At 45.5% G+C, this 23,423-nt stretch overlaps 1 protein-coding gene across 2 annotated transcripts in view; it reads right to left on the minus strand.

Annotated features, from left to right (window-relative positions):
- Positions 1-19,116, minus strand: part of LOC115480869 (snake venom vascular endothelial growth factor toxin apiscin-like) — a 140,440-nt gene extending 121,324 nt beyond the window's left edge. The window contains exons 1-2 of one of the 2 annotated variants that reach the window (XM_030219832.1): positions 19,040-19,116; positions 18,093-18,284 (exon numbers count right to left, since the gene is read on the minus strand). In XM_030219832.1, the coding sequence (XP_030075692.1) occupies positions 18,093-18,170 (78 nt within the window). In that variant the 5' untranslated portion in view covers positions 18,171-18,284; positions 19,040-19,116. The other variant, XM_030219830.1, reaches the window with a different exon arrangement.
- Between the last annotated feature and the right edge of the window lie 4,307 nt (positions 19,117-23,423).

A 23,423-nucleotide genomic window follows, 5' to 3' on the forward strand; every position in this document is an offset into this window, starting at 1 on the left:
TGAGGCTGAGGCTCCGCGTCCCACTCCCAGCGTCGTCTACAGCTGGGCTCAGGCAGTCCACTCTCTGGTGCAGGACCAGGTGCCTGCCAAACAGAAACACAGTCTGTGCCGACCTGCACTGTGTGTGCACGAGGTGGCGGGCCTGGAGGAACGACGACGTCGAGTTGAGAGCGGCGCTGTATTGCTGAGCAGCGCTGAGGGCCTCAGCAGCCATGTGATGCTCCTTTCGGACGGTGGACTGGACGGCCGGTATGCAACAGGGCACTGCAGGTAGGGCCAGGGCAGGCTGCGGCACTGGGCGTCGTCGGCGCAGGGCAGACACTGGGCGTCGGTCGGCGCAGGGCAGGCTCGGAATCTGTCAGCTGTTCTTCTAACTTCCATCGATCGGACTCCGCGCGGGAAGGCAGGAGCGGCAGGAGACGGAGGGAGTAGCAGGCGCATGCGCATAGGCGCCATTCAGTTTTGGAAATCCAGTTGGGGGAGCGACCGCTCCCCCTGCGCCCCACCTAGCTACGCTTCTGCTCTGTCCTCTCCTGGTTCTCCTCTTATCTCTCCCACCGTACCTTCAGAGTACATTCTCATGGATCTTCCTCCACCCCTATCCCGCTCTCTGTTGGAGTTCCTCAGGGATCGGTCCTTGGACCCCTTCTTTTCTCAATCTCTTCCCTGGGCTCGCTGATCTCATCTCATGGTTTCCAATATCATCTTCATGCTGACGACACCCAGCTTTATCTCTCCACACCAGACATCACTGCGGAAACCCAGGCCAAAGTATCCGCCTACTTATCTGACATTGCTGCCTGGATGTCCAACCGCCACCTGAAACTGAACATGGCCAAAACCGAGCTTCTTGTCTTTCCACCCAAACCCACTTCTCCTCTCCCTCCATTCTCTTTCTCAGTTGATAACACCCTCATCCTCCCCGTCTCATCTGCCCGCATCCTCGGAGTTATCTTCGACTCCTCCTTCTCTGCACATATCCAGCAGATAACCAAGACCTGTCGCTTCTTTCTCTATAACATCAGCAAAATTCGCCCTTTCCTCTCTGAGCACACCACCCGAACACTCGTCCACTCTCTCATTACCTCTCGCCTTGACTACTGCAACCTACTCCTCACTGGCCTCCCACTTAGCCATCTATCCCCCCTTCAATCCGTTCAGAACTCTGCTGCACGTCTTATCTTCCGTCAGGACCGATATGCCCATATCACCCCTCTCCTTAAGTCACTTCACTGGCTTCCGATCAGGTACCGCATACAGTTCAAGCTTCTCCTACTTACCTACAAATGCGCTCAATCTGCAGCCCCTCTTTACCTCTCTACTCTCATCTCCCCTTACGTTCCTACCCGAAACCTCCGCTCACAGGCCAAATCCCTCCTCTCAGTACCCTTCTCCACCACCGCCAACTCCAGGCTCCGCCCTTTCTGCCTCACCTCACCCTATGCTTGGAATAAACTTCCTGAGCCCATATGCCAAGCCCCCTCCCTGCCCATCTTCAAATCTTTACTCAAAGCCCACCTCTTCAATGTTGCCTTCGGCACATAACCACCCTCTTCGGCACATAACCATTATACCTCCATTCAGGAAATCTAGACTGCCCTAACTTGACATTTCGTCCTTCAGATTGTAAGCTCCTTCTTTGTTAAACTGTACAGCGCTGCGTAACCCAAGTAGCGCTTTAGAAATGTTAAGTAGTAGTAGTAGCGCTAAATCTGTTAGTGTCCCTTAGTAAAAGGACCCCTAAATTTGCTGACGACACAAAGGTTATCCAAAATTGTTAAATCACAAGTGGATTGTGAAAAATTGCAAGAGGACCTTTACAAGACTGGTAGACTGGGCATCCAAATAGAGGATGAAATTTAAGTACAAAGGGATGCACGTAGGGAAGAGGAACCCAAACTGTAGCTACGTGATACAAGGTTCCACATTAGGAAGCACTGGCCAGGAAAAGGATCTAGGTGTCATCGTTGATGATACATTGAAACCTCTGCTCAGTGTGCAACACCATCTAAGGAAGCAAATAAAATGTTAGGAATTATTAGGAAAGGCGTGGAGAACAAAACTGAGAATATTATAATGCCTTTGTATCTCTCTTTTGTGCACCCTTCTCCTCCACTGCTAACTCCAGACTCCGTCCCTTTTATCTTGCTGCACCATATGTCTGGAATAGACTTCCTGAGCCGGTATGTCAAGCTCCATCTCTAGCTGTATTCAAATCTAAGCTAAAAGCCCACCTTTTTGATGCCGCTTTTAACTCCTAACCCTTATTCACTTGTTCAGAACCCTTATTTTATCATCCTCACTTTAATATTCCCTTATCTCTTGCTTGTCCTGTTTGTCTGTCCTAATTAAATTGTAAGCTCTGTCGAGCAGGGACTGTCTCTTCATGTTCAAGTGTACAGCGCTGTGTATGTCTAGTAGCGCTTTAGAAATGATAAGTAGTAGTAGTAGTATCGTGACTGCACCTCAAATATTGTGTGCAATTATATTCTGGTCACCACATCTCAAAAACAATATAGTGGAATTACAAAAGGTACAGAGAAAAGTGGCGGAAATGATAATATGGATGAGATTACTTCTCTATAAGGAAAGGCTAAAGAGACTAGGGTTTTTCATCTTAGAGAAGAGATGGCTGAGGAGATATGATAGAGGTCTATAAAATACTGAGTGGAATGGAATGAGTGGACGTGAATCGCTTGTTTAATTTTTCCAAAAATACAAAGACTAGGGGGCACACAATGAAGCTACTAAGTAGTAAATTTAAAACAAATCAGAGATAATATTTCTCCATTCAATATGTAATTACACTGTGGAATTCACTGCCAGAGAATGCGGTAAAAGCAGTTAGCAAGGTTTAAAAAAAGGTTTAGTCAGTTTCCTAAAAGAAAAATCCATAAGCCATTATTAAGGTGGGAAAATCCACTGCTTATTTCTGGGCTAAGCAGCATAAAATCTGTTTTACTGTTTTGGGATATTGCCAGGTACTTGTGACCTAGATTGGCCACTGTTGGGAAACAAGATTCTGGGCTTGATGGACCTTCAGTCTGTACCAGTATGGCTATGCTTCAGAGGCATAGCTGGGGGGGGGGGGGGGAAGCAGTTGCTCCACCAAACAGATTTTTTTTTTAAATTGAATTTATGCGCCATCGCTTAGGCTTCCCTAGCCCCTCAAGGAACTGAAAACTTAGCTTCCCTTCCCTACCTTGTCCCTCACTCACTGGTTTCCCTGCGGTCTGCCCAGTGCCTTAGCTGAGAACAAAATGAAGCTGCGCGTGGGGTCATCATAGCTCTATGTGCGCCGCTGCCGGTTTCCTCTGCTCTCCCAAGATATAACTTCCTGTTTCACAAGGGCAGAGTAGGAAGGAACCCAGCAGCAGTGACCCGTGCGTGCTTCATTTTCTTCTTTGCCAAGGAGCTGGGCAGGTAGTGGGGCGAAGGCAAACCAGTGAGTGAGGGACAGGGGAGGGGAGTTAAGCCTTTGTGGACCTGTCAGTGACCAAGAGGGGGGTGGAAAGGGAGAAAATGAGAGAGATGGGGCCAATTAAGGAGCTAAGATTGAGAACAGGAGATGGCATGTATTGTTGGTGGCATTTTTATTTAATCTCACTTATATTTTTAAACAGACCAGTTGTGCAGCATACGGATGTACACAGAGGAAGTATAATAACGGAATAACTTTTCATACGTAGAGTAAATTGTACAGCGCTGCGTAACCCTAGTAGCGCTCTAGAAATGTTAAGTAGTAGTAGTAGCAATTTGTTATAAATCGTGTGTCAAATGAAGGGGCTGGTTATAGAGACACCCTAGCACGTGCTATATTCATCCAGAGATTTTTTTCTTCTGGTAAAGACATCATGTTATGAGATTCGGGTGCTCAACATTCCGAGTTTCTATCTATTTATTTATTTACTTATGACATCAATATCCCACATTAAACATGAATTTGGTTGAAACCTGGGAGCATTTAAAATCTTTTTTTTTCCTTGTACCTAGATCAAAAGTGAACTTGCTCCTTTTGTTTTGTGGAATGCAGTGGTATATTATAAAAATGGACTTAATATTGTTTATTACGACTATTTAAAAGAGATATTGAATAATGAGGGCAGAGCTACCTTCATGCAGAAGTCCAGAGTCAGTCTAAATGTGCCAACATTTTCCAGTATATATTTATTTATTCTTCAAGTCTGGTTGTAAAAGGCATGTTTTTTTTGTTTTTTTTTTTGGGGGGGGGGGGGGGGTTAATCTTTGTCTCCTGGCTGTGTGTTTGTATATAGATGAGTCCCGGGAATATTGATGGCAGAGCAGGGACTGGAACTGAGGTAGACAGATATTTACAAATGTATTTAATTTAGATTTATTTACTTCCTTTTGAAGAAATTCACCCAAGACTGCACATTTTTGTCCTTTAGATTGTAAGCTCCTTTGAGCAGGGACTGTCCTTCTTTGTGAAATTGTACAGTGCTGCGTTACCCTAGTAGCGCTTTAGAAATGTTAAGTAGTAGTAGTCGTAAGGCAGTTTTCAGCAAGAATAACCTGGACATAAGCAATTTGTGATTACAGCAGTAAAAAGTCAAGTATCAGTACACACTATAACGTGGAGGGGCATTTTCGAAAGGGACATCCAAGTTGCGATTTGGACGTCCTTGCAAAACATCCAAATCCAGGGGCGGGGAAACCTGTATTTTCGAAAATACCGTCAGGGACGTCCAAATCCTTAAATTTCGCCGTCCCTAGATTTGAACGTCCCTAGACATGGACGCTTCTGATTTTCAGCGATTTTCGAAACCAAAGACATCCATAGCGGAGATGGGACGACTTCCCTATGAAGAAAGACTAGGGCTTTTCAGCTTGGAGAAGAGACGGCTGAGGGGAGACATGATAGAGGTATATAAAATAATGAGTGGAGTGGAACAGGTGGATGTGAAGCGTCTGTTCACGCTTTCCAAAAATACTAGGACTAGGGGGCATGCGATGAAACTACAGTGTAGTAAATTTAAAACAAATCGGAGAAAAGTTTTCTTCACCCAATGCATAATTAAACTCTGGAATTCGTTGCCAGAGAATGTGGTGAAGGCGGTTAGCTTGGCAGAGTTTAAAAAGAGGTTAGACAGTTTCCTAAAGGACAAGTCCATAAACTGCTACTAAATGGACTTGGGAAAAATCCACAATTCCGGGAATAACATGTATAGAATGTTTGTACGTTTGGGAAGCTTGCCAAAGCTGGATTGGCTGCTGTCGTGGACAGGATGCTGGGCTCGATGGACCCTTGGTCTTTTTCCCAGTGTGGCATTACTTATGTACATGTCAAAAACGACCAAATGCAAGCCATTTGGTTGTGGGAGGAGCCAGCATTTGTAGTGCACTGGTCCCCCTGACATGCCAGGACACCAACCAGGCACCCTAGGGGGCACTGCAATGGACTTCACAAATTGCTCCCAGGAACATAGCACCCTTACCTTGTGTGCTGAGCCCCCAACTCCCCCAAAAACCCACTACCCCCAACTGTACACCACTACCATAGCCCTTACAGGTGAAGGGGGCACCTAGATGTGGGTACAGTGGGTTTGTGGTGGGTTTTGGAGGGCTCGCTGTTTTCTCCGCAAACGTAACAGGTAGGGGGGGATGGGGCTGGGTCCACCTGTCTGAAGTGCACTGCACCCACTAAAACTGCTCCAGGGACCTGCATACTGCTGTCATGGACCTGAGTATGACATCTGAGGCTGGCACAAAATATTTTTAAAGATGTTTTTTTGAGGGTGGGAGGGGGTTGGTGACCACTGGGGGAGTAACGGGAGGTCATCCCCGATTCCCTCCGGTGGTCATTTTGGGCACCTTTTTTGCCCTAGTCGTAAGAAAAACAGGTCCGGGTGAAAACGTCCAAGTGCTCGTCAGGGACGTCCTTGCTTTTTTCGATTATGGGTCAAGGACGTCCAAGTGTTAGGCAAGCCCAAGTCCCGCCTTCGCTACGCCTCTGACACGCCCCCTTGAACTTTGGCCGTCCTTGCGACGGAGTGCAGTTGGGGACGTCCTAAACCGGGTTTCGATTATACCGATTTGGACGTCCTTCTGATTTATGTTGAAAGATGGACGCCCTCCTTCTCTTTTGAAAATGAGCCCAATAGTACACTACTTCCAATGTCAACACAACACATATTAAAACATGTTAATACCCAGCATAGGGAGTAAGTGGAGGTGAAATATATAGACAGATAAGACATAACAGGAGTTTAGACAGAAGATACCACATGACTAATTTAAGGAAAAATTGCACATGGAGTCATAAAAGGTATATGTGAACACAAAGCAGCTTGCTCTCATTGTTCTACACAGAGTCATGGCAGGAGAGGAGGGTCTTAAATCAATATCTGCCAGTGTTTGAATTCAGTGCTCTGAGCACTATGCTGCTCTGTCTTAAGTGCATTGCCACATATAGTTGATGTTGCTGGTTTTGAAGCTCAGCAAGGAGACAAAATTATAACCCAGGCTCAGAATCTTTCACACTCCTGGCAGCATCCTTTTCAAACATTTAAAATCACAATAATTTTCTTTTGTTTATGGTTACTTTTCTCTCAGTTGGATTTTCAGCTTTTGGGCTACCTTTGAAATACTTATGTCACAAGGAATGTTTCTGTTTCACAGGCTTCACAGAAACCCCAAACATTAGAGTTCTTCCCTCCTCCTTTGCCCCCCAAACTTCTTTAATTCGCTTTAATCTCAACAAAGCAGACTGGATTGTGCCGATTCAGTCTTTTTTATACTATGATAAATGTGCTGAGTAACCAGATTCTTGGCAGAGGGGAAGAAAAGTCCAGCAAGTCATCCCTGAAATTTTAATTTTTCTCTCTGATTTCAGAAAATGGTCATAAGCACAGAATAGCCATACTGGGTCAGACCTAAGGGCCATTTAACCCAGCATCCTGTTTCCCAACAGTGGCCAATTCAGGTCAGAAGTACCTGGCAGGATCCCAAAAAGTAGCTAGATTCTATGCTACTTACCCCCATGAATAAGCAATGGCTTTCCTCGGGTCTACCTTAATAGCAGTTTATGGACTTTCCAGTCTTTCTAATGCAACTAGATTTGTTATTGGTTTCTGACTTAGTCGACCATGACTTATTGCAGAAATTAGATCAGATTGGAATATCAGAGCAAGTATGGCTTTGTTTTTGGGGGGTTTTTCTGAAAATCTCTGTTATTCAGTGAAGATGAATAATAATGTTTCTTTTCCTTGGTCTTCAGGCTGTGGAGTCCCCACAGGGCTTTCCACATTCCCCAATTATTTTTAATATTTTTTCAGCTCCTTAGGAAACGTTCTACAAATTTTGGGAGTGATTTACTTTATCTATGTAGATGATGTTCAAATTTTGTTGCCAATCTCTACCTATGGTTGAGACATTAGATTTTATGAATATTTGCTTTAAGAGAATCGTGGCTTGGATGCATCAACACTTATTGAAATTGAACCCCAAGAAAACTATACTATGAGTGGTCAGAAAATCAAAACCCTGCTTTTCATGAGTCTAGTACTGGATGGCAATATTTTTTTTCTTCACTCTACTGTTTTTAGCTTGGGTGTTTAGATAGATTCCATTCTCAAGGGTGAATCTTAGGTTTGTCATGACATATCTTCAGTGTTTGGTAAATTGTGTATTGTAGGTCAAATTAGGGCTTTCTTTTCTAACAATGATTTGCAAAAATTGACTGATGCATTTGTTTTATTGAGTCTAGATTATTGTAATTCCATTTATTTAGGCAACCAGAATTGTTTTTGGGAAATCAAAGTTTGATAAAGCAAATCCACTCTTGAGGGCTTTACATTGACTACTTTTAGGGGCTCGAGTTGATTCCAAGATTTTCTGTTATAAGGTGAATATCCACCGTATATGATGCATTTTTGAAAGGTCAGATTTGGTTTTCTATTGAAACCTTTAATTCATAAAAATAAGTTTGAACTTCCTGCAGCTGGTTCCATTTGCTTCATAAGAAACTTTTCAGTATTGCTTTTCCTTCTTTGTGGAATTTGTTAGACAAACTTTAGATGTTAACATGATTATTTTAGATTTTTGAAATTACAAAAACCTGTCTACTTGCCAAATATTTTAAATTAGATGTGTTATCTAGAGGGTGACAAACTGTTTTTTTTAATCTTCATTTTAGCTGAAACCAAATCTACAGCTGAAATTCACCACTTGCTTTCGTCTAAAACCGAAGCTGAAACTGAAACCAGCTACTACTGGCCCAAATTGGTGCTAGTTCCAGGCTCAGCCCCCACTTCCTCCCTGAACAGAAGACTACTCCCTCCTCCTCAAACAGGAAGAACTATCTTCTCTCCCCCCTTCCAGGTGCATCCATAGGCCTCTCTGGGCCTGGTGGTCTAATGACTTAGTCGGGGTTGGAGTGGTCCTATCATGCCATCGCCACCATCAAAATGGCTGCTGCAACCTGCAATGGTAGTCTCACAAGATTGCCACTGAGGGTCACAGCAGTCATTTTGAGACTGGAGCTGGCATAGGCAGGACTCAGGAGTGGCTGTAAATTACTACACAAATTCAACATCATTCTGAGCAAGACTGCAAGATCTTGCCATTCTAATCATCCATGTGAACCCTGTAAGTTAAAAAAAAACAAACCACTTCTTACTATTATTAAAGGCCAACTCTCAGCTGCATTTCAACCAAGAAAGCGCAGTTATCAGAACCTTTTAAATGCTGTGTTACCTGTAGCAATGGACTTTTATGTATATTTTTAGTTGGAGATTTAAGGAGGCATTCCAAAGGTGGATATAGTCTAGGGGTGAAAGCTATGAACACAATTTTGTCATGGAAAGAAACCTGCATAAAAATTTGTGTGGTGTACTTTTTCCCTGATTATTGCACACAGCACGTTTTCTTTTATTACTGTGGCAAATACCATGGGGAAAAACTACCTGCAGAGTTTGCACAAATGCAGAAGTTTGATGATTTACTCCAGTATTACCAACAAAGAGGCTCACAGTTAAGCTGTGACATCAGAAACCCTATCACTGAGATATCAGGATCTGCAAAACACAGGGAGAGCACACAATCAATCTCACTAACCAGCTAAAGGCATCAGCTTCTCTCTTTCAACACCTACAAAATGTTTTCTCTGTCTGAATTAAAAAAATAAGAAATATTTAGCCTTCAACAGCCAGAAAAACAAAGGGAGAGCCAGAGGAAAACATTAGGAGCCAGGAGATAAGAGTTTTGTTTCATCTGTCCTACGAAATCAGCCTTTTGTTTGACAAACAAATAAATGGTCTCTGGGGAATAGCAGAGGGGAAGAGAGAACCAGGCCATATATTGTCAAACAGCAGCTGAGAAAAGAGCTGGCTTGACTTCCTAAGACTGTAGTAGTGGCAGTTTCTTAGTACCTGCTTTGAGGCATGTTCCTGAGTTCTAATCCCTGGATCCGTCACTAACTATGCATGATCTTTTATTCCCATGTGGCTGGGAGTGTGGAGAGGTCTGCAGTTCACAAACTGTGCCAGCTTGCAGGACTATTAGTTGCATATTTGCTCATTGGCATAGGAGCCAGCTCTGTGGGTGCTTAAGTACCCCCAATATTGAGAAAATTCCTTGTATGTATCCAGGGAGGGGTTATTTCAATTGGTTTTAGCACCCCCAATAATTCTGAAAAGTTGGCTCCTATGCTCATTGGCACCATAAGGTAGTGTTTTGATCTACTAGTGAATGCAGGCAAGAGAATAGGGCACAGTAGACCCAGGGCATGATTTCGTCTGTTGATACTTGTCCAAGGCTTGATCACATGCTGAAGGTATGTCTGCAGGCATGAAGGGATTAGAGAAGCGAGACAGAAGCAGAACTAGCAGATATGAAACCAGGCAGGCAAGAGCTCAACTCAGCCCAGTGGCTATTGCAGGAAAATCTCCTGCGCCTAGATCATACAATGCTCCAGGGAGAGCAAGCAGCTAGGTCTGAGAGGAAGTGAGGCAGAGGAATCACCTGCTTTCATACTGTGGTTTCCAGTGACCCCGCTGATAACACTAAGTGGAGCTGGTCCAAGCTAACACCTGTCCTCCAGGCCATTGTTCCAGCCAACAAAGCAACTGAATAAGATAAACAGAGAAAGGCCCAGCATTTCCTCCACTAGGGTATTTTTAATGCTATTACAAACAGCTTCCAGATCTTTCTCTGTGTATCCCACCATCAATGCTTTTTTTGTAGAAAAAAATGTGCCGGTACTTATTATGGGTGGGGGTCACCACATATGGCTCCACCTCTATGATAGCCACACCCCCATTAGCCACACCCCTTATACCAGCCATGGGGCATATAAACAGACATCATTGAAAATATTATACTAGTATAGTAGAAAAAAATAACATGATTTTTTTCATTATAAATAATTTCTGTAAGCTGTTACAGCTCCAGTATACCCAGTGCAAAATAAGACAGCAGATGTAAATTCTCAAATTGGACATATTCCAAACACTAAAATGAAAATAAAATGATTTTTTTTCTACCTTTGTTGTCTGGTGACTTTGTTTTTCCATACATATTGGTCCCAGTCTCTGATTCTGCTGCTCTCTATCTGTTCCCTTAACTCCGTTTCCAGGGCTTCCTTTCCATTTATTACTTTACTTTCCTCCTTTCTTCTTCATTTCTTGCCATACATCCATAAGTAAAAGCTGGGTCCTCCTCCGTGGAATTGACTGGAGGAGTATACCTACTCCAATCAATTCCACGGAGGAGGACCCAGCTTTGACTTATGGATGCATGGCTCCAGCTTTTGCCTATTTTCTCCATCCATGTGCAGTTTTTCTCCTCTCTTCCCTTTCCCTCATCTCCATCCATGTGCATCTTCTTCTTTTTTTTTTTCTTTCCTCCCCTCCATCCATGCCCAGCATTTCTCCTCTCTTCCCTCCCCTGTATCCATATAAAGCAATAATTCTCTCTCCCGTCTCCTCCATCCAAGTCCAGCATTTCTCCTCTCTCCCCGCCAACCCCTCCATCCATCCATGACCAGCAATTCTCCTCTATCTCCTGCTCTCCTCTATCCATCCATTTCCAACATTTCTCTCTTCCCTGCCCTCCCATCCATGTGCATCTCCTTCCTCTCTTCCCTCCCCTCCATCCATGTCCAGCATGTCTCCTCTCTCCCCTGCCCACCCCTCCCATGTCCAGCATGTCTCCTCTCTCCCCTGTCCTCCCCTGCCATCCATGTCCAGTGATTCTCCTCTCTCCCCTGCCCTCTCCTTCCATCCATGTCCAGCGAATCTCTCTTCCTTGCCCTGCCATCCCCTCCCATCCATGTCCAGTGATTCTTCTCTGCCCCCTGTCCTCCCCTGCTATCCATGTCCAGCGATTCTTCTCTTCCCCCGTCCTCCCCTGCCATCCATGTCCAGCAATTCTTCTCTTCCCCCTGTCCTCTCCTGCCATCCATGTCCAGTGATTCTTCTCTACTCCCTGTCCTCTCCTGCCATCCATGTCCAGTGATTCTTCTCTTCTCCCTGTCCTCTCCTGCCATCCATGTCCAGTGATTCTTCTCTGCCCCCTATCCTCTCCTGCCATCCATGTCCAGCGATTCTCCTCTCCCCTGCCCTCCATGTCCAGCAATTCTCTCATCCCGGCCCTCCCCTCCCATCCATATCCAGTGATTCTCCTCTCTCCCCTCCATGTCCAGCAATTCTCTCATCCCTGCCCTCCCATCGATGTCCAGCAATTCTCTCTTCCCTGCACTCCCCTCCCATTGATGTCCAGCAATTCTCTCTTCCCTGCCCTCCCCTCCCATCCATGTCCAGCGATTCTCCTCTCTCCCCTCCATGTCCAGCAATTCTCTCATCCCTGCCCTCCCATCGATGTCCAGCAATTCTCTCTTCCCTGCCCTCCCCTCCCATTGATGTCCAGCAATTCTCTCTTCCCTGCCCTCCCCTCCCATCCATGTCCAGCGATTCTCCTCTCTCCCCTCCATGTCCAGCAATTCTCTCATCCCTGCCCTCCCCTCCCATTGATGTCCAGCAATTTTCTCTTCCCTGCCCTCCCATCCCAACCATGTCCAGCGATTCTCCTCTCTCCCCTGCCCTCCCCTCCCCTCCCATTGATGTCCAGTGATTCTCCTCTCTCCCCTGCCCTCCCCTCTCCCATGTCCAGTGATTCTTCCCCCCAGCCCATCCTCCTCCCAGCCCGTCCTCCTCCACTGCCTGCCAGCGTTGGACTCGGCAGCGCGAATGGTGCAGCAATTGAGAGAGTCTGGCAGCGTTGAATCTTCCCTCTGTGAGTCCTGCTTATGCGGAAACAGGAAGTTGAAACAAAGTAGGTGGGACTCACAGAAGGAAGCTCTGACGCTGCCAGCCTCTCTCAATCGCTGCCTGCACTGTTCGCGCTGCCGAGTCCTAGAAAAACAGGAAGTAGGGGAGTGAGAGGAAGGGTGCAGGACTCGCCGGGGGGAAAAAGGTGCTGGTACACCGGTGCGTACCAGCACAAAAAAGCACTGCCCACCATCATCGGGAGATTACTATCCAGTGCTGGATTTGCAAGTCCTACCCACCATCTGAGCAGAGGTGCCAAATTACACAGTTCCAGGAGATAGCTTTTTTTTCGACCAAGTCTGATTTTGAATTTACACCACAAAGTAATAAGGGATTTATAGTTCCTGATTCTACCCATTGAAAACAGTTCTGCAGGTCCCATAATGCAACATGATTGTTTTGTCAGAAAGCCAGAACTGGTGGAGGAGTAGCCTAGTGGTTAGTGCAGTGGACTTTGATCCTGGGTAACTGAGTTCAATTCCCACTGCAGCTCCTTGTGACTCTGGGCAAGTCACTTAACCCTTCATTGCCCCTGGTACAAAATAAGTCCCTGAATATATGTAAACTGCTTTGAATGTAGTTGCAAAAACCTCAAAAGGCGGTATATCAAGTCCCATTTCCCCTTCCCCCCTCCTGGAGCTGAGTAACTTGGCAGCTCTATCTGAGGCTGAGCAGAGCTGCCAAGTTACCCTGTTCCAGGAGGGAGACATTTTGGCCAGCCCCAGTTTTGAACTTACATCCCACAGCCATAGGAGCCAACTTTTCAAAATGATTGGGGGTGCTGACATTTTTTTTATAGGTGGTGCATTCCCCGCCCCCTCCCTCCACGTTCCAGCCCCCCCCTCTCCCTTCCTCATAGTTCCAGTCCCTCCCGCCTGCCCTCCCTCTCTTTCCCTCCCTACCTCCAAGTCCCCCCTCCCTCCCTCCGAGTTCCAAGGCCCCCCTCTCCCTCCCTCCGAGTTCCAAGGTCCCCTCTGTCCGAGTTCCAAGGCCCCCCTCCCTCCGTCCGTCCGTTCGAATTTTAAAAGCCCTCTTACCTCGCGTCAGTGAAAAGCGTGCACTGCAGGCTCATCGGCGCTTCAGCCTTCCCTTCTGTCTCTCGGCTCTGGTCTGGTCCCGCCTTTGCGGAAACAGGAAATGAGGGCGGGACCAGACCAGAGCCGAGAGACAGAAGGGAAGGCTGAAGCGCCGACGAGCCTGCAGTGCATGCTTTTCACTGACGCGAGGTAAGAAGAGGGCTTTTAACATTCGGACGGACGGAGGGAGGAGGGACCTTGGAACTCGGAGGGTAGTAGTAGTTTTAAAATTCTGGCTGGGCTGGAAGAGAACTTCCGGTCTGTAAAATATTGGGGGTGCTCCCCACAGCACCCACAGAGTTGGCGCCTATGCCCACAGCAGTATGGTATTTGTGGTTCTTGATTCTACCCATTGAAGTCAGTGTTGCACATCCCATATTGTACCAGATTGGGTTGTAAGAAATCAAGGGCTGGTCTAACATCTCCCTCGTTAGTACTGGACAACTTGGAAGCTCTGTCAAAGAGTCATTGAACAGGCTGCTATCATTCCTCCAGTATCATGCAATGTTTCCCAAGTTGGTCCTGGAGTACCCCCTTGCCAGTCAGGTTTTCAGGATAGTCACAATGAATATGCATGATATCGATTTGCATTTACTGCCTCTAATTAGATTGTAAGCTCTGTCGAGCAGGGACTGTCTCTTCATGTTCAAGTGTACAGCGCTGCGTATGTCTAGTAGTGCTATAGAAATTATAAGTAGTAGTATATGCAAATTGATCTCATGCATATTGATTGTGGATATCCTGAAAACCTGACCAGAAAGGGGGTACTCCAAACTTGGGAATCGCTGATATATGGCACCTCTCACCATGTCTCCTCATTCGGTTGTTGTCTGGGAGCCACTGTGCAGAGCAAAATGTGGAACTTACCAGGAAAGTTCTTGCACCTTCCAAGCAGAAAAAAAAAATAATAACCCCCCCCCCCCAAAAAAAAAAAAAAAACTTTGACCAGAATGGAAACAGCCACTCTTATCTCCTGCTGGTTTTACCAGCCTAAGATTCCTGCAGATTTTAGAGGGGTATGAAAAAACCTCCAGGGCTAATGACAAGAGGTAAGAACTTGTCAGAACCCACCTCTCAATCTATAGGAGCCAACTTTTCAAAATTATTGGAAGCGCTAAACCCAATGGAAATTACCTCTCCCTGGACATAGTCAAGGAGTTTGTTCAATATTGGGGGTGCTCAAGCACCCACAGAGCTGGCTCCTAGCCTAGAGGGCAATCAAAATCGTTTTTGTTTTTCAGTTTTAGCTGAAACGCAATCTGCAGCCACAACTAGTCCTAGGTTTTGGGCAAAACCGAAATTGGCCATTGTGACCCCCCTCTTAGACCCAATCCCTCCCCTCCATCCATAGACACCCCCCCCCCCCCCAGCTTACCTTACAATTGGTGGTGGTCTAGGGGCTGTAGTCGCTCCTGCCCATGTCGTCTCCACTGTCAAACTGGCTGCTGTGACCTCCAGGTTGCGGCAGCTTTTTTAACAGCAGAGATGGCATGGGTAGGAGCGCCTAGGGATTGCTCCTGCCACAACTATATCTCTCAAGGTAGGCTGGGGGGGGGGGAACCTGTTCCTGCTAGTGTTGGGGAGGAGGGGGAAGGCGTGGAGCTTGCTCCCTTTCAGGGGTGGGGGGAGCGCTATGGAAACACAGCACAAAATTTCAGTTTCAGCTGAAACTACACTGGCATTTTTAGCTGAAGCCAAAACAAGGTTACACACTTATTTTTGGTTGGTTTTGGCACCAAAACCAAAATTGAAATTCGGCCGGCCTCTACTTCAGTCTCAATTTTTCCTACAGGGACGAACCATTTTAAGACTCCTATTCTGGAGCTGTATGAGCCATTCCAGCATTTACTAGGGTCTGACCAGATATGGTGCCTATAGCTAAAATTCAGGTGATAAATATTAGAGCAACTTAAACTGCTCCACATTGGGTCATGATATAATTGTGAACTGAACCTCAGGGCACTAGAGATTTTTCACACTTTGCTCACAGTGTTTCTTAGCTTTCCTGAATACCTTGAGTTCATAAACAGCATAATTTTGAGATAAAAAAGGGGCACTTCACAACATACACCAGATGTTTTAGTTACATGATTACAGGCGAGTTCACAGATGGGGGAAGGGATGTATTCCATAATTATACAGCACCTCCCATCTTTCTTTCACTGTTCACAGCTTAACACAAGTGGCACTTGGACTATGTCTAGAGGTTTTGTTAAAATTTTATTTTTGAAGGTGGAGAGAAGGAGAAGATCGTTGATTCCCAAATACAAAATAGGTGATGCAAATGATGCCTCTTGCAGGTATGCGATACTGGCTGGGCAGACCCTTTCACACCATTAGGGCGATCAGTATCAGAGCCTTAGTTAGATATCACACTGATGTATGTGTATGTGAAGCATGAATACAGCACCCAGAACAGAAGAGTTATCTTCATCAGAGAAAACTGCAGAGCGAGAAGACTGAATAATAAGCCTAAAAATGACAGGTAACATATTCATATTTTGAAGCAGGGGCGTAGCCAAACAGCAGATTTTGGGTGGGCCTAGGCAAGAAGCGGGTAGGCACCAAATGTTCTCCCCCACCCACCAAAAAAATATCTCAGCTGGTGGAAAAATGCTTCTCTCCACCATGGTAGTCTGCAGCAGGCATGTGCTGAAAACTGAGCATACACAGGTGCCAGTATCGTGGAGAGCAGCATTTTCATTACCATCAGGGGGAAGTCTTCAGCTGGCAGAGCTTGCGATCCCCACAGCTACTGCTAAACACATGCTACTGTTGGGTGGGCTTGAGCCCTAATTGGCCCACCTGTGGCTACACCACTGTTTTGAAGAAGAATCTAGCAAATACTAAGGGGGGGGGGGGGGATTCTAAAAATAGTGCTCAAAAATGGACACTGAAAAAGATCAGCACTAAGCACTATTCTATAAAGGGTACGTACCCTTTATAGAATAGCGTGTAGCACTGATTCCATGCCTAACGTTTGTTGCCAGACTTACGCCTGCTGAAACCTGGTGTAAATGCTAGTGCCCAAGTTAGGTGTGTTTACCCAGTATTCTATAACTATGCATGTAACTTTTCAAACCACCCCCGATATGCCCATGCCCCTCCTGTGGCCACACTTTCTTTTGGTATATGCGTTATGGGATTTAGGTGCCCTGCCTTATAGAATAGCATGCAGTCAGATGTGTGCACAAATTTTAATGAGTGCAAATTAGTAAGTGGTTGTTAGCACCCAATTATTGATGTTATGAGCTTGTTAACCTATTCATTTGCATGCACATCTCAGCAGCGCTCCCAAATTTGGGTGCCATATATAGAATCCAGGGGTATGAATATACAGAAGCAGACCCTAGGTAGCCTTTCCATGCCCTCTTATCCTGTGTATCCAGAGTACTCTTCTTGGAGCCTACCGCCCAGGTTACTACTATAGTTACAAAACCAGAAGTTAATTTCCAAACCTTTTGCCCTAGATGGGGAACTCTGGGTACTGATCAGACATTCTTTTGCTTTAGGATATTATTTTGTGGATAGAAAAAAAAAACAACAGGGTTAAGAAGACTGGGGAGGAAGACACCTGTATAATTCCAGACAGGGTGCGATAGACCTTACATTTAATCAGCTGCTTTACAGCAAGTTAGTAGGAATGCCTACCTCTTAGGGCATAAGAAATATTTCATTGAGGGGGGGTGGTCTGGTTCAAAATGCCACAAAAGCACTGTATGATGCATCTGGTGACTTTCACAAGTGCCTACAAACTCACTTTTCAACATTAAGAAGGCCCATTTGGAACCAAGATGCTTGCCTTCCCAAAGGGGGATAAAGGGTAAAGAGGGTATGGGTTTGGTATATTGTCAACAGGTTAACATTTATTGTATGCAGATACTTTCTCTGTCCCTCCTAGTGGGCTCACAATCTAAGTTCTTGTACCTGGGGCAACGGAGGACTGAGGGGGTCTTTTACTAGAGATTAACTTGCATTATCTGCAGCAGGGCCCATATTATTTCTATGGGCTCTGCTGCAGATAACTCGAGCTAATTTTTAGTAAAAGACCCCCTAAGTGCCTTATACTAGCTACTCACAAGGAAGATCCCAAAATGCTCTGCACCCATATTATAGTTAGGGAAAGGGAAGGAAAAGAAAAGAGAAATGGGACTTGATATACCACCTTTCTGAGGTTTTTTTTTTTGCAACTACATTCAAAGTGGTTTACATATATCAAGTACTTATTTTTGTACCAGGGGCAATGGAGGGTTAAGTGACTTTGCCCAGGGTCACAAGGAGCTGCAGTGGGAATTGAACTCAGTTCCCCAGGATCAAAGTCCACTGCACTAACCACTAGAATACTCCTCCACTCCCTGTTAGCCTGATTCACCCCCACTCCCACCCCTACTACTACTACAACATGTTCTGAAAATCTGGTGTGGAGGGGGGGGGGGGGGGTAGTGTGATTGCTGTGTTAGACCACCTCAATGTATAGAAATAGGTGGTTAATTAAATAATAGTAAATACTATCATATTAGACTAATTTAACAAACTTCTGATTAACGTTTGGGAGCTAAACCCACGTCCTCAGATTAGGACAGAATAGTGTTTAAGCGCCCGAAAACTAGTCATAAACGTATACAGTTAGTCCAGTAAAAAAAAAGGTACCTTCTTATATCTTTTTTGACGTTTTTATTTATTGTGCTTTATTTCTATAATTTATTGGGCCACACTGTGAGACTCTTACCCGAGAACTCGTCCCTGAAGGCGGAGGCTGAAGAACGACGATCACCAGCAGGACAGCAGCAACTTTCGTCAGGGCCATTCTGGGGCCGGGGGTGGTAATTCCCTGAACCCCGCTTCGGATTCCCCCTACCCTGCGCAAGCCTCCGGGTTAGTCACTTCAGCGAGTAATCCCAGCCACGCAGATCTCCAGATTCTATAGGTGGACATTAAAAAAAGAAAGAAAGAAAATTCCGAGCTTTTCCCCCAAAACGAAAATTATTCAAAACTCGCGGGGCTTGTTTTACTCAAATCCCACTGAGGCTGCACCGCATTGCTTCAGGCTGGTTTCTTAAGGAGATCAATGAACCTCTAAAGCAGTACGAAATGTGCCTTGGGTCACCTGTCAGACGGTGCCTCATCGGGGGAGGGACAGGAGGGAAGATAAATCCATAATCAACAGGTGAAGGGAGACAGATTGCTGATTCAGTGCTTGCTCTGTGCCTTACATATTAAAAATCAGTGACGACCAAGGAAGAAAAACCCGAAAAATGAAAATCGATGATAGTCAGCTCCCACCTACACAGTCCAGCAAAATTACAAACAAAATTGCAAATCTACCAAAACAAATCTATTGCAGCGGTCTACACGCTCATCAGACCAAGTGGCTGAAAACTCACCAGCTCTGTCTAAAGTTAAGTTACTGTCCTAAAGCAGAACTCGGATCCTTTCGTAGGGAGGGGGCAGACTGTCAATTTTCTGGTAGTTGTCCCCCCACCTACAAACTTAGACCCTGTCTTTCCCTAGAGTGGGAGAAGGGATTGGGCATTTGGTACTACATCTCCACCAGCCCCGTCCTGATGCGGTAGCCAGCCTCGATCCTTGATCCGATGCCGCACGCTAGACGCGGCAATAAAAGACAACGGTAGATTTTTTTCTTGGGGGGGGAAGTAGGGACGTCAAAGCTCTGACCCTTCCTGCTTAAACCTCAGGAGAGATCAAACATCTGCCAGCTCCTCCTGGTATTGAACTACGGATCGGCATCGGCACAGTGCTGTTGCGCGCGCCCGAATCACGAGATTTCACACACCCACCTCCTCCCATCCGCGCTCCCGAACTTCTTAAGGTGGACAGGCCAAGCTCCTCGAATTTCAGTATGGATTTAGCTCACCTCTTTTTTTTTTTTTTTAGTTGTAGCGCAAGAAGACTTTACATTCAGTTACAGTAGGTATAATACCTATCTAAGTATCCATCCATATAATAAAAAGCCCACAAAAATAAGAATGCAATAATAATGTGTATACAATTAAAATATTATAAATACAATAACTATATTAAAATATCCAGTTAGGACTGGGTAGTGGGGATGGTAATGGGGGAGGGTAAACCCCTTCAAAGCTACAGTAAACAAACCTTGCAAAAAAGTAAACACATTCTAGACCTATATAGAAAACCTGTCATAGTAATAGAAATAGAAACTGAAATATATGATATCAGAGATGCACATTTCCCAAAGCTGACATATTCCCAATTAAAACATTCAGAAAAAAAACCTCATTTGTCTACCTTTGTTATCTGTTATTGCTTTTGTCCCTGTGTCTCTTTTCTGCTTTTTCTTAACTCTTTCCAGGATCATCTGTCCTTTTGACATTTCTTCTGTATATTCATCATCCACCTTCCCTCTGTATCCCTATCCCTCCCCCTCCCCATTCCCAGCATTGCCCCTCTGTGTTCCTTGTCTCTGTGCTTCCTCCATGCCCTGCATCTCATCTCTGTGTTCCGGTTCCTTCCATGCCCAGCTTCTCCCCTCTCTTCCTTTCCTGTACCTAACCCCAGGGCCAGCATCTCTCACTCTCTCTTCCTCCCCTTTTTGGTCCTGGTCTCTGTTTCTCTGTCTTCCCTCTATTTACCCACAAGTCCAATATTCTCTTCTCCCTTCTCTCTCTACTCCACCCCCATCCCCATGTAAGTCCAGGATTTCTTTCTGTTGCTCCTGCCCCCCCCCCCCCCATCCAGCTCCTCTTTCTGTTCCCCCTCATCTCTCTCCTATTCCCTTCCTCAAGGGTCTAGTGTTTCTCTGCTGTCCTCCCTCTCCACGGGGTCTACATCACCCTGTAGCAACACCCCCCCACCCTGCCGGAATCTTCCAGAGTTCCAGTGGCTGACTGGCAGAGGCAGCAACGTAAATACTTCCTGTGCTGTCCCACCTCCTGTGACATCACTTCCTGTGGTTGGAAGCAGCAGAGGAAAGGCACTAGTGGGGCCAGGTGCTGGTAGAAGAGTTTATATTGTTGCCAGTTAGCCACCGGGACCCTGAAGGACCGCGTGTGGGGGGGGGGGGGGGGGGGAGAGAGGCCACAGGCTAGTGCTGGCCCACATGCCAGACACCTGGAGGGGAAGGGAGGTGTTAGGAAGGGAACAGAGAAGTGACAAGCAACTGTATCCCATTAAACCATGTTTGTCTACATGTTCCATAATTTTATTCTTTATAATAGTTTCCACTATTTTGCCCAGCACTGAAGTCAGGCTTACCCATCTGTAATTTCCCGGATCACCCCTGGAACCTTTTTTCAAAATCGGCATTACATTGACCAGCCTCCAATCTTTAGGTACTATAGATGATTTTAACGACAGGTTACAGATCACTAGCAGAAGATCAGCAATTTCATATTTGAGTTCTTTCAACACCCTGGGATGATTTATCACTCTTTAACTTGTCAATTTGGCTCACTACATCTTCCAAGTTCACCAAAATTTCTTTCAGTTCCTCCACATCATCACCCCTGAAAACCATTTCCGATATAGGTAGGTCTCTTACATCTTCTTCCATAAAGACCGAAGCAAAGAATTCATTCAATCTCTCCACTATGGCCTTATCCTCCCAGAGTGCTCCTTTTGCTCCCTCCAGATCTAACTGTCCCACAGATTCCCTTGCACGCTTCCTACTTCTGATATACCTACAAAAAGTGTTACTATTGAGTTTCTGTCCTGCAGCAAGTTTTCCATCATATTCTCTTTTATCCTTCTTTATCTATGCTTTGCATCTGGCTTGACAGTGATTATGTTGCGTCTTATTTTCTTCATTGGTATCCTTTTTACATTTTTTGAAGGATGTTCTTTTGGCTCTAATAGCCTCTTTCACCTCACCATGCTGGCTGCTCTTTTTTCCACCTTTGTTAATATATGGAATACATGTAGTTTGGGCTTCCATGATAACATTTTTAAACATTTCCATGACTGATTTAAAATCCTAACCTTTGCAGCTAACCCTTTCAGCTTCTTTTTAACTATTTTCCTCATTTTTTCATAGTCACCCTCTTGAAAATTAAAAGCTTCTACAGTAGATTTCCTTAGTGACCACTCCAGATATCAGCTACAATTTGATCATGTTATGATCACTGTTTCCCATCAGATCCAACACTCGTACTATGACCCACATTCCACTAAGAATTAGATTCAAAATAGCTCCCCCCTCATTGTTTCCTGGACCAGTTTCTCCAAGAAACAGTCATTTATCATATCTAGAAATTTTACCTCCCTAGCACTCCAGTCAATATTAGGATAATTGAAATCACCCATTGTTATAATGTTGCCCAATTTGCCAACTTGGCTCTAGCATGACTTTGTTACAACCAGAACTGGTGCCAGAAGATGCTATTCTACCAGGGCGCACTGCAGAGGAAGTGTTAGCCAATGGATCCAGAGAGACTGTACCCATTGCTCCAGTACTCCTGGATTGGGGTACCAAGCCTGGATACAGAGAAGTAGGCATAATGAAAAACATGCCGGTACCAATGCTGTGTGGGACCAACATGAGTCCAATGAACATTACCCTTGATAGCAAAGTCAGCATTTCTGCTATGGTGACCTGTAGTCGGGCCCGGGTGGCCCAAAAAGCAGAAGCAGCAGAGATCACCTCTCCAGTTCCAGATCCTTAGCCAGTCCAGGTGGGACCAGTTGACTAAGTGACAGGAGGATGTGCTCTAGTGCTTCCAACAGCACCAGTCCCAGAGGTGACCGGGGCCATGAATATGGAACAGCCTGACTTAACTGACACACCTATTGATCAGACTGTTGACCATGATTTGTCAGAGTCACCAGCAGAGACCCTTCTAGATATAATGGATACTGATATAGGACAGAGACATGCTTCTTAGGAAGTACAGCGCTCTGACCCTGACCTGGAAGCCCTGAGGCAGAGGGCTGGTCAACCAATCAATCAGACTTGTAAAGATCGTATCCTATGGAAAGGGAGCTTGTTGTACAGAGAGACTGATCCTGTTGATCCTAATAGACCCTGGACAGCAGGCAAGCAGCTTATAGTGCCCAGGGCATACAGAAAACAATTTCTAAATATTGCACATGATATTCCACTAGCAGGACAGCAGGGGGTGACACACACATGCACTAGATTGAACCAGAACTTCTATTGGCTGGGAATATCTCGAGCCGTAGCTGAATGTTGTTGGACCTGTGATGCATGCCAAAGAATGGGTAAGACCTAAGATCACCCACAAGCTCCCCTGAAACCTTTACCCTTTATCAATGAGCCCTTTGTGAGAATAGCTGTGGATATAGTGGGGCCTCTACCTATCCCTAGCCGGACTGGGAAAAGGTATATATTGACAGTGGTGGACTTTGCTACCAGATATCCTGAAGTGGTAGCTTTATCCTCCATAGAATCAGAGACAATTGCCACTGCCTTGCTAGAAATATTTTCCCGGATAGGATATCCACGAGAAATACTCTCAGACCAAGGGACACAGTTTATATCTGAGTTGATCCAGAATCTGTGGGCACACTATGGAGTGAAATCTGTACATAGCATACCATGAGGGGCATAACTGAAAGGGACGCCCAAGTTTTCCTGGGGACGTCCTCACAGGACGGCTCCAGCAAGGGGTGGGGAAACCCTTATTATTGAACAAGATGGGCATCCATCTTTCGTTTTGATAATACGGTCGGGGACGCCCAAATCAGCAAATTTAGGTCAACCTTAGCGATGGTCGTCCCCAGCAGAGATGGTCGTCCCCAGGACTTGGTCATTTCTGATTTTCAGCGATAATGGAAAGCGAGGACGCACATCTCAGAAACGACCAAATCCAAGCCATTTGGTCGTGGGAGGAAGGCCGACAGTCGCTCAAAAGCGCATGGTTCGGGATAAGATATCTTCTAAAGATATCACCAAAACAGGGAAGATAGGGTATCCTGATAGTGAGGTTGCAAAAGAGACCGTAGTAGATCAGGTGTCCTTAAATAAAAATACAAATCAGACAAAAGATTGCAAATTAATACTGTCAAGTACTAAGCATGATGTAAATAGGAACAACAAACATAGTTTGGAATGTCTATATGC

The sequence above is a fragment of the Microcaecilia unicolor genome, chromosome 11, assembly GCF_901765095.1.
Source record: "Microcaecilia unicolor chromosome 11, aMicUni1.1, whole genome shotgun sequence".
Lineage (NCBI taxonomy): Eukaryota > Metazoa > Chordata > Amphibia > Gymnophiona > Siphonopidae > Microcaecilia > Microcaecilia unicolor.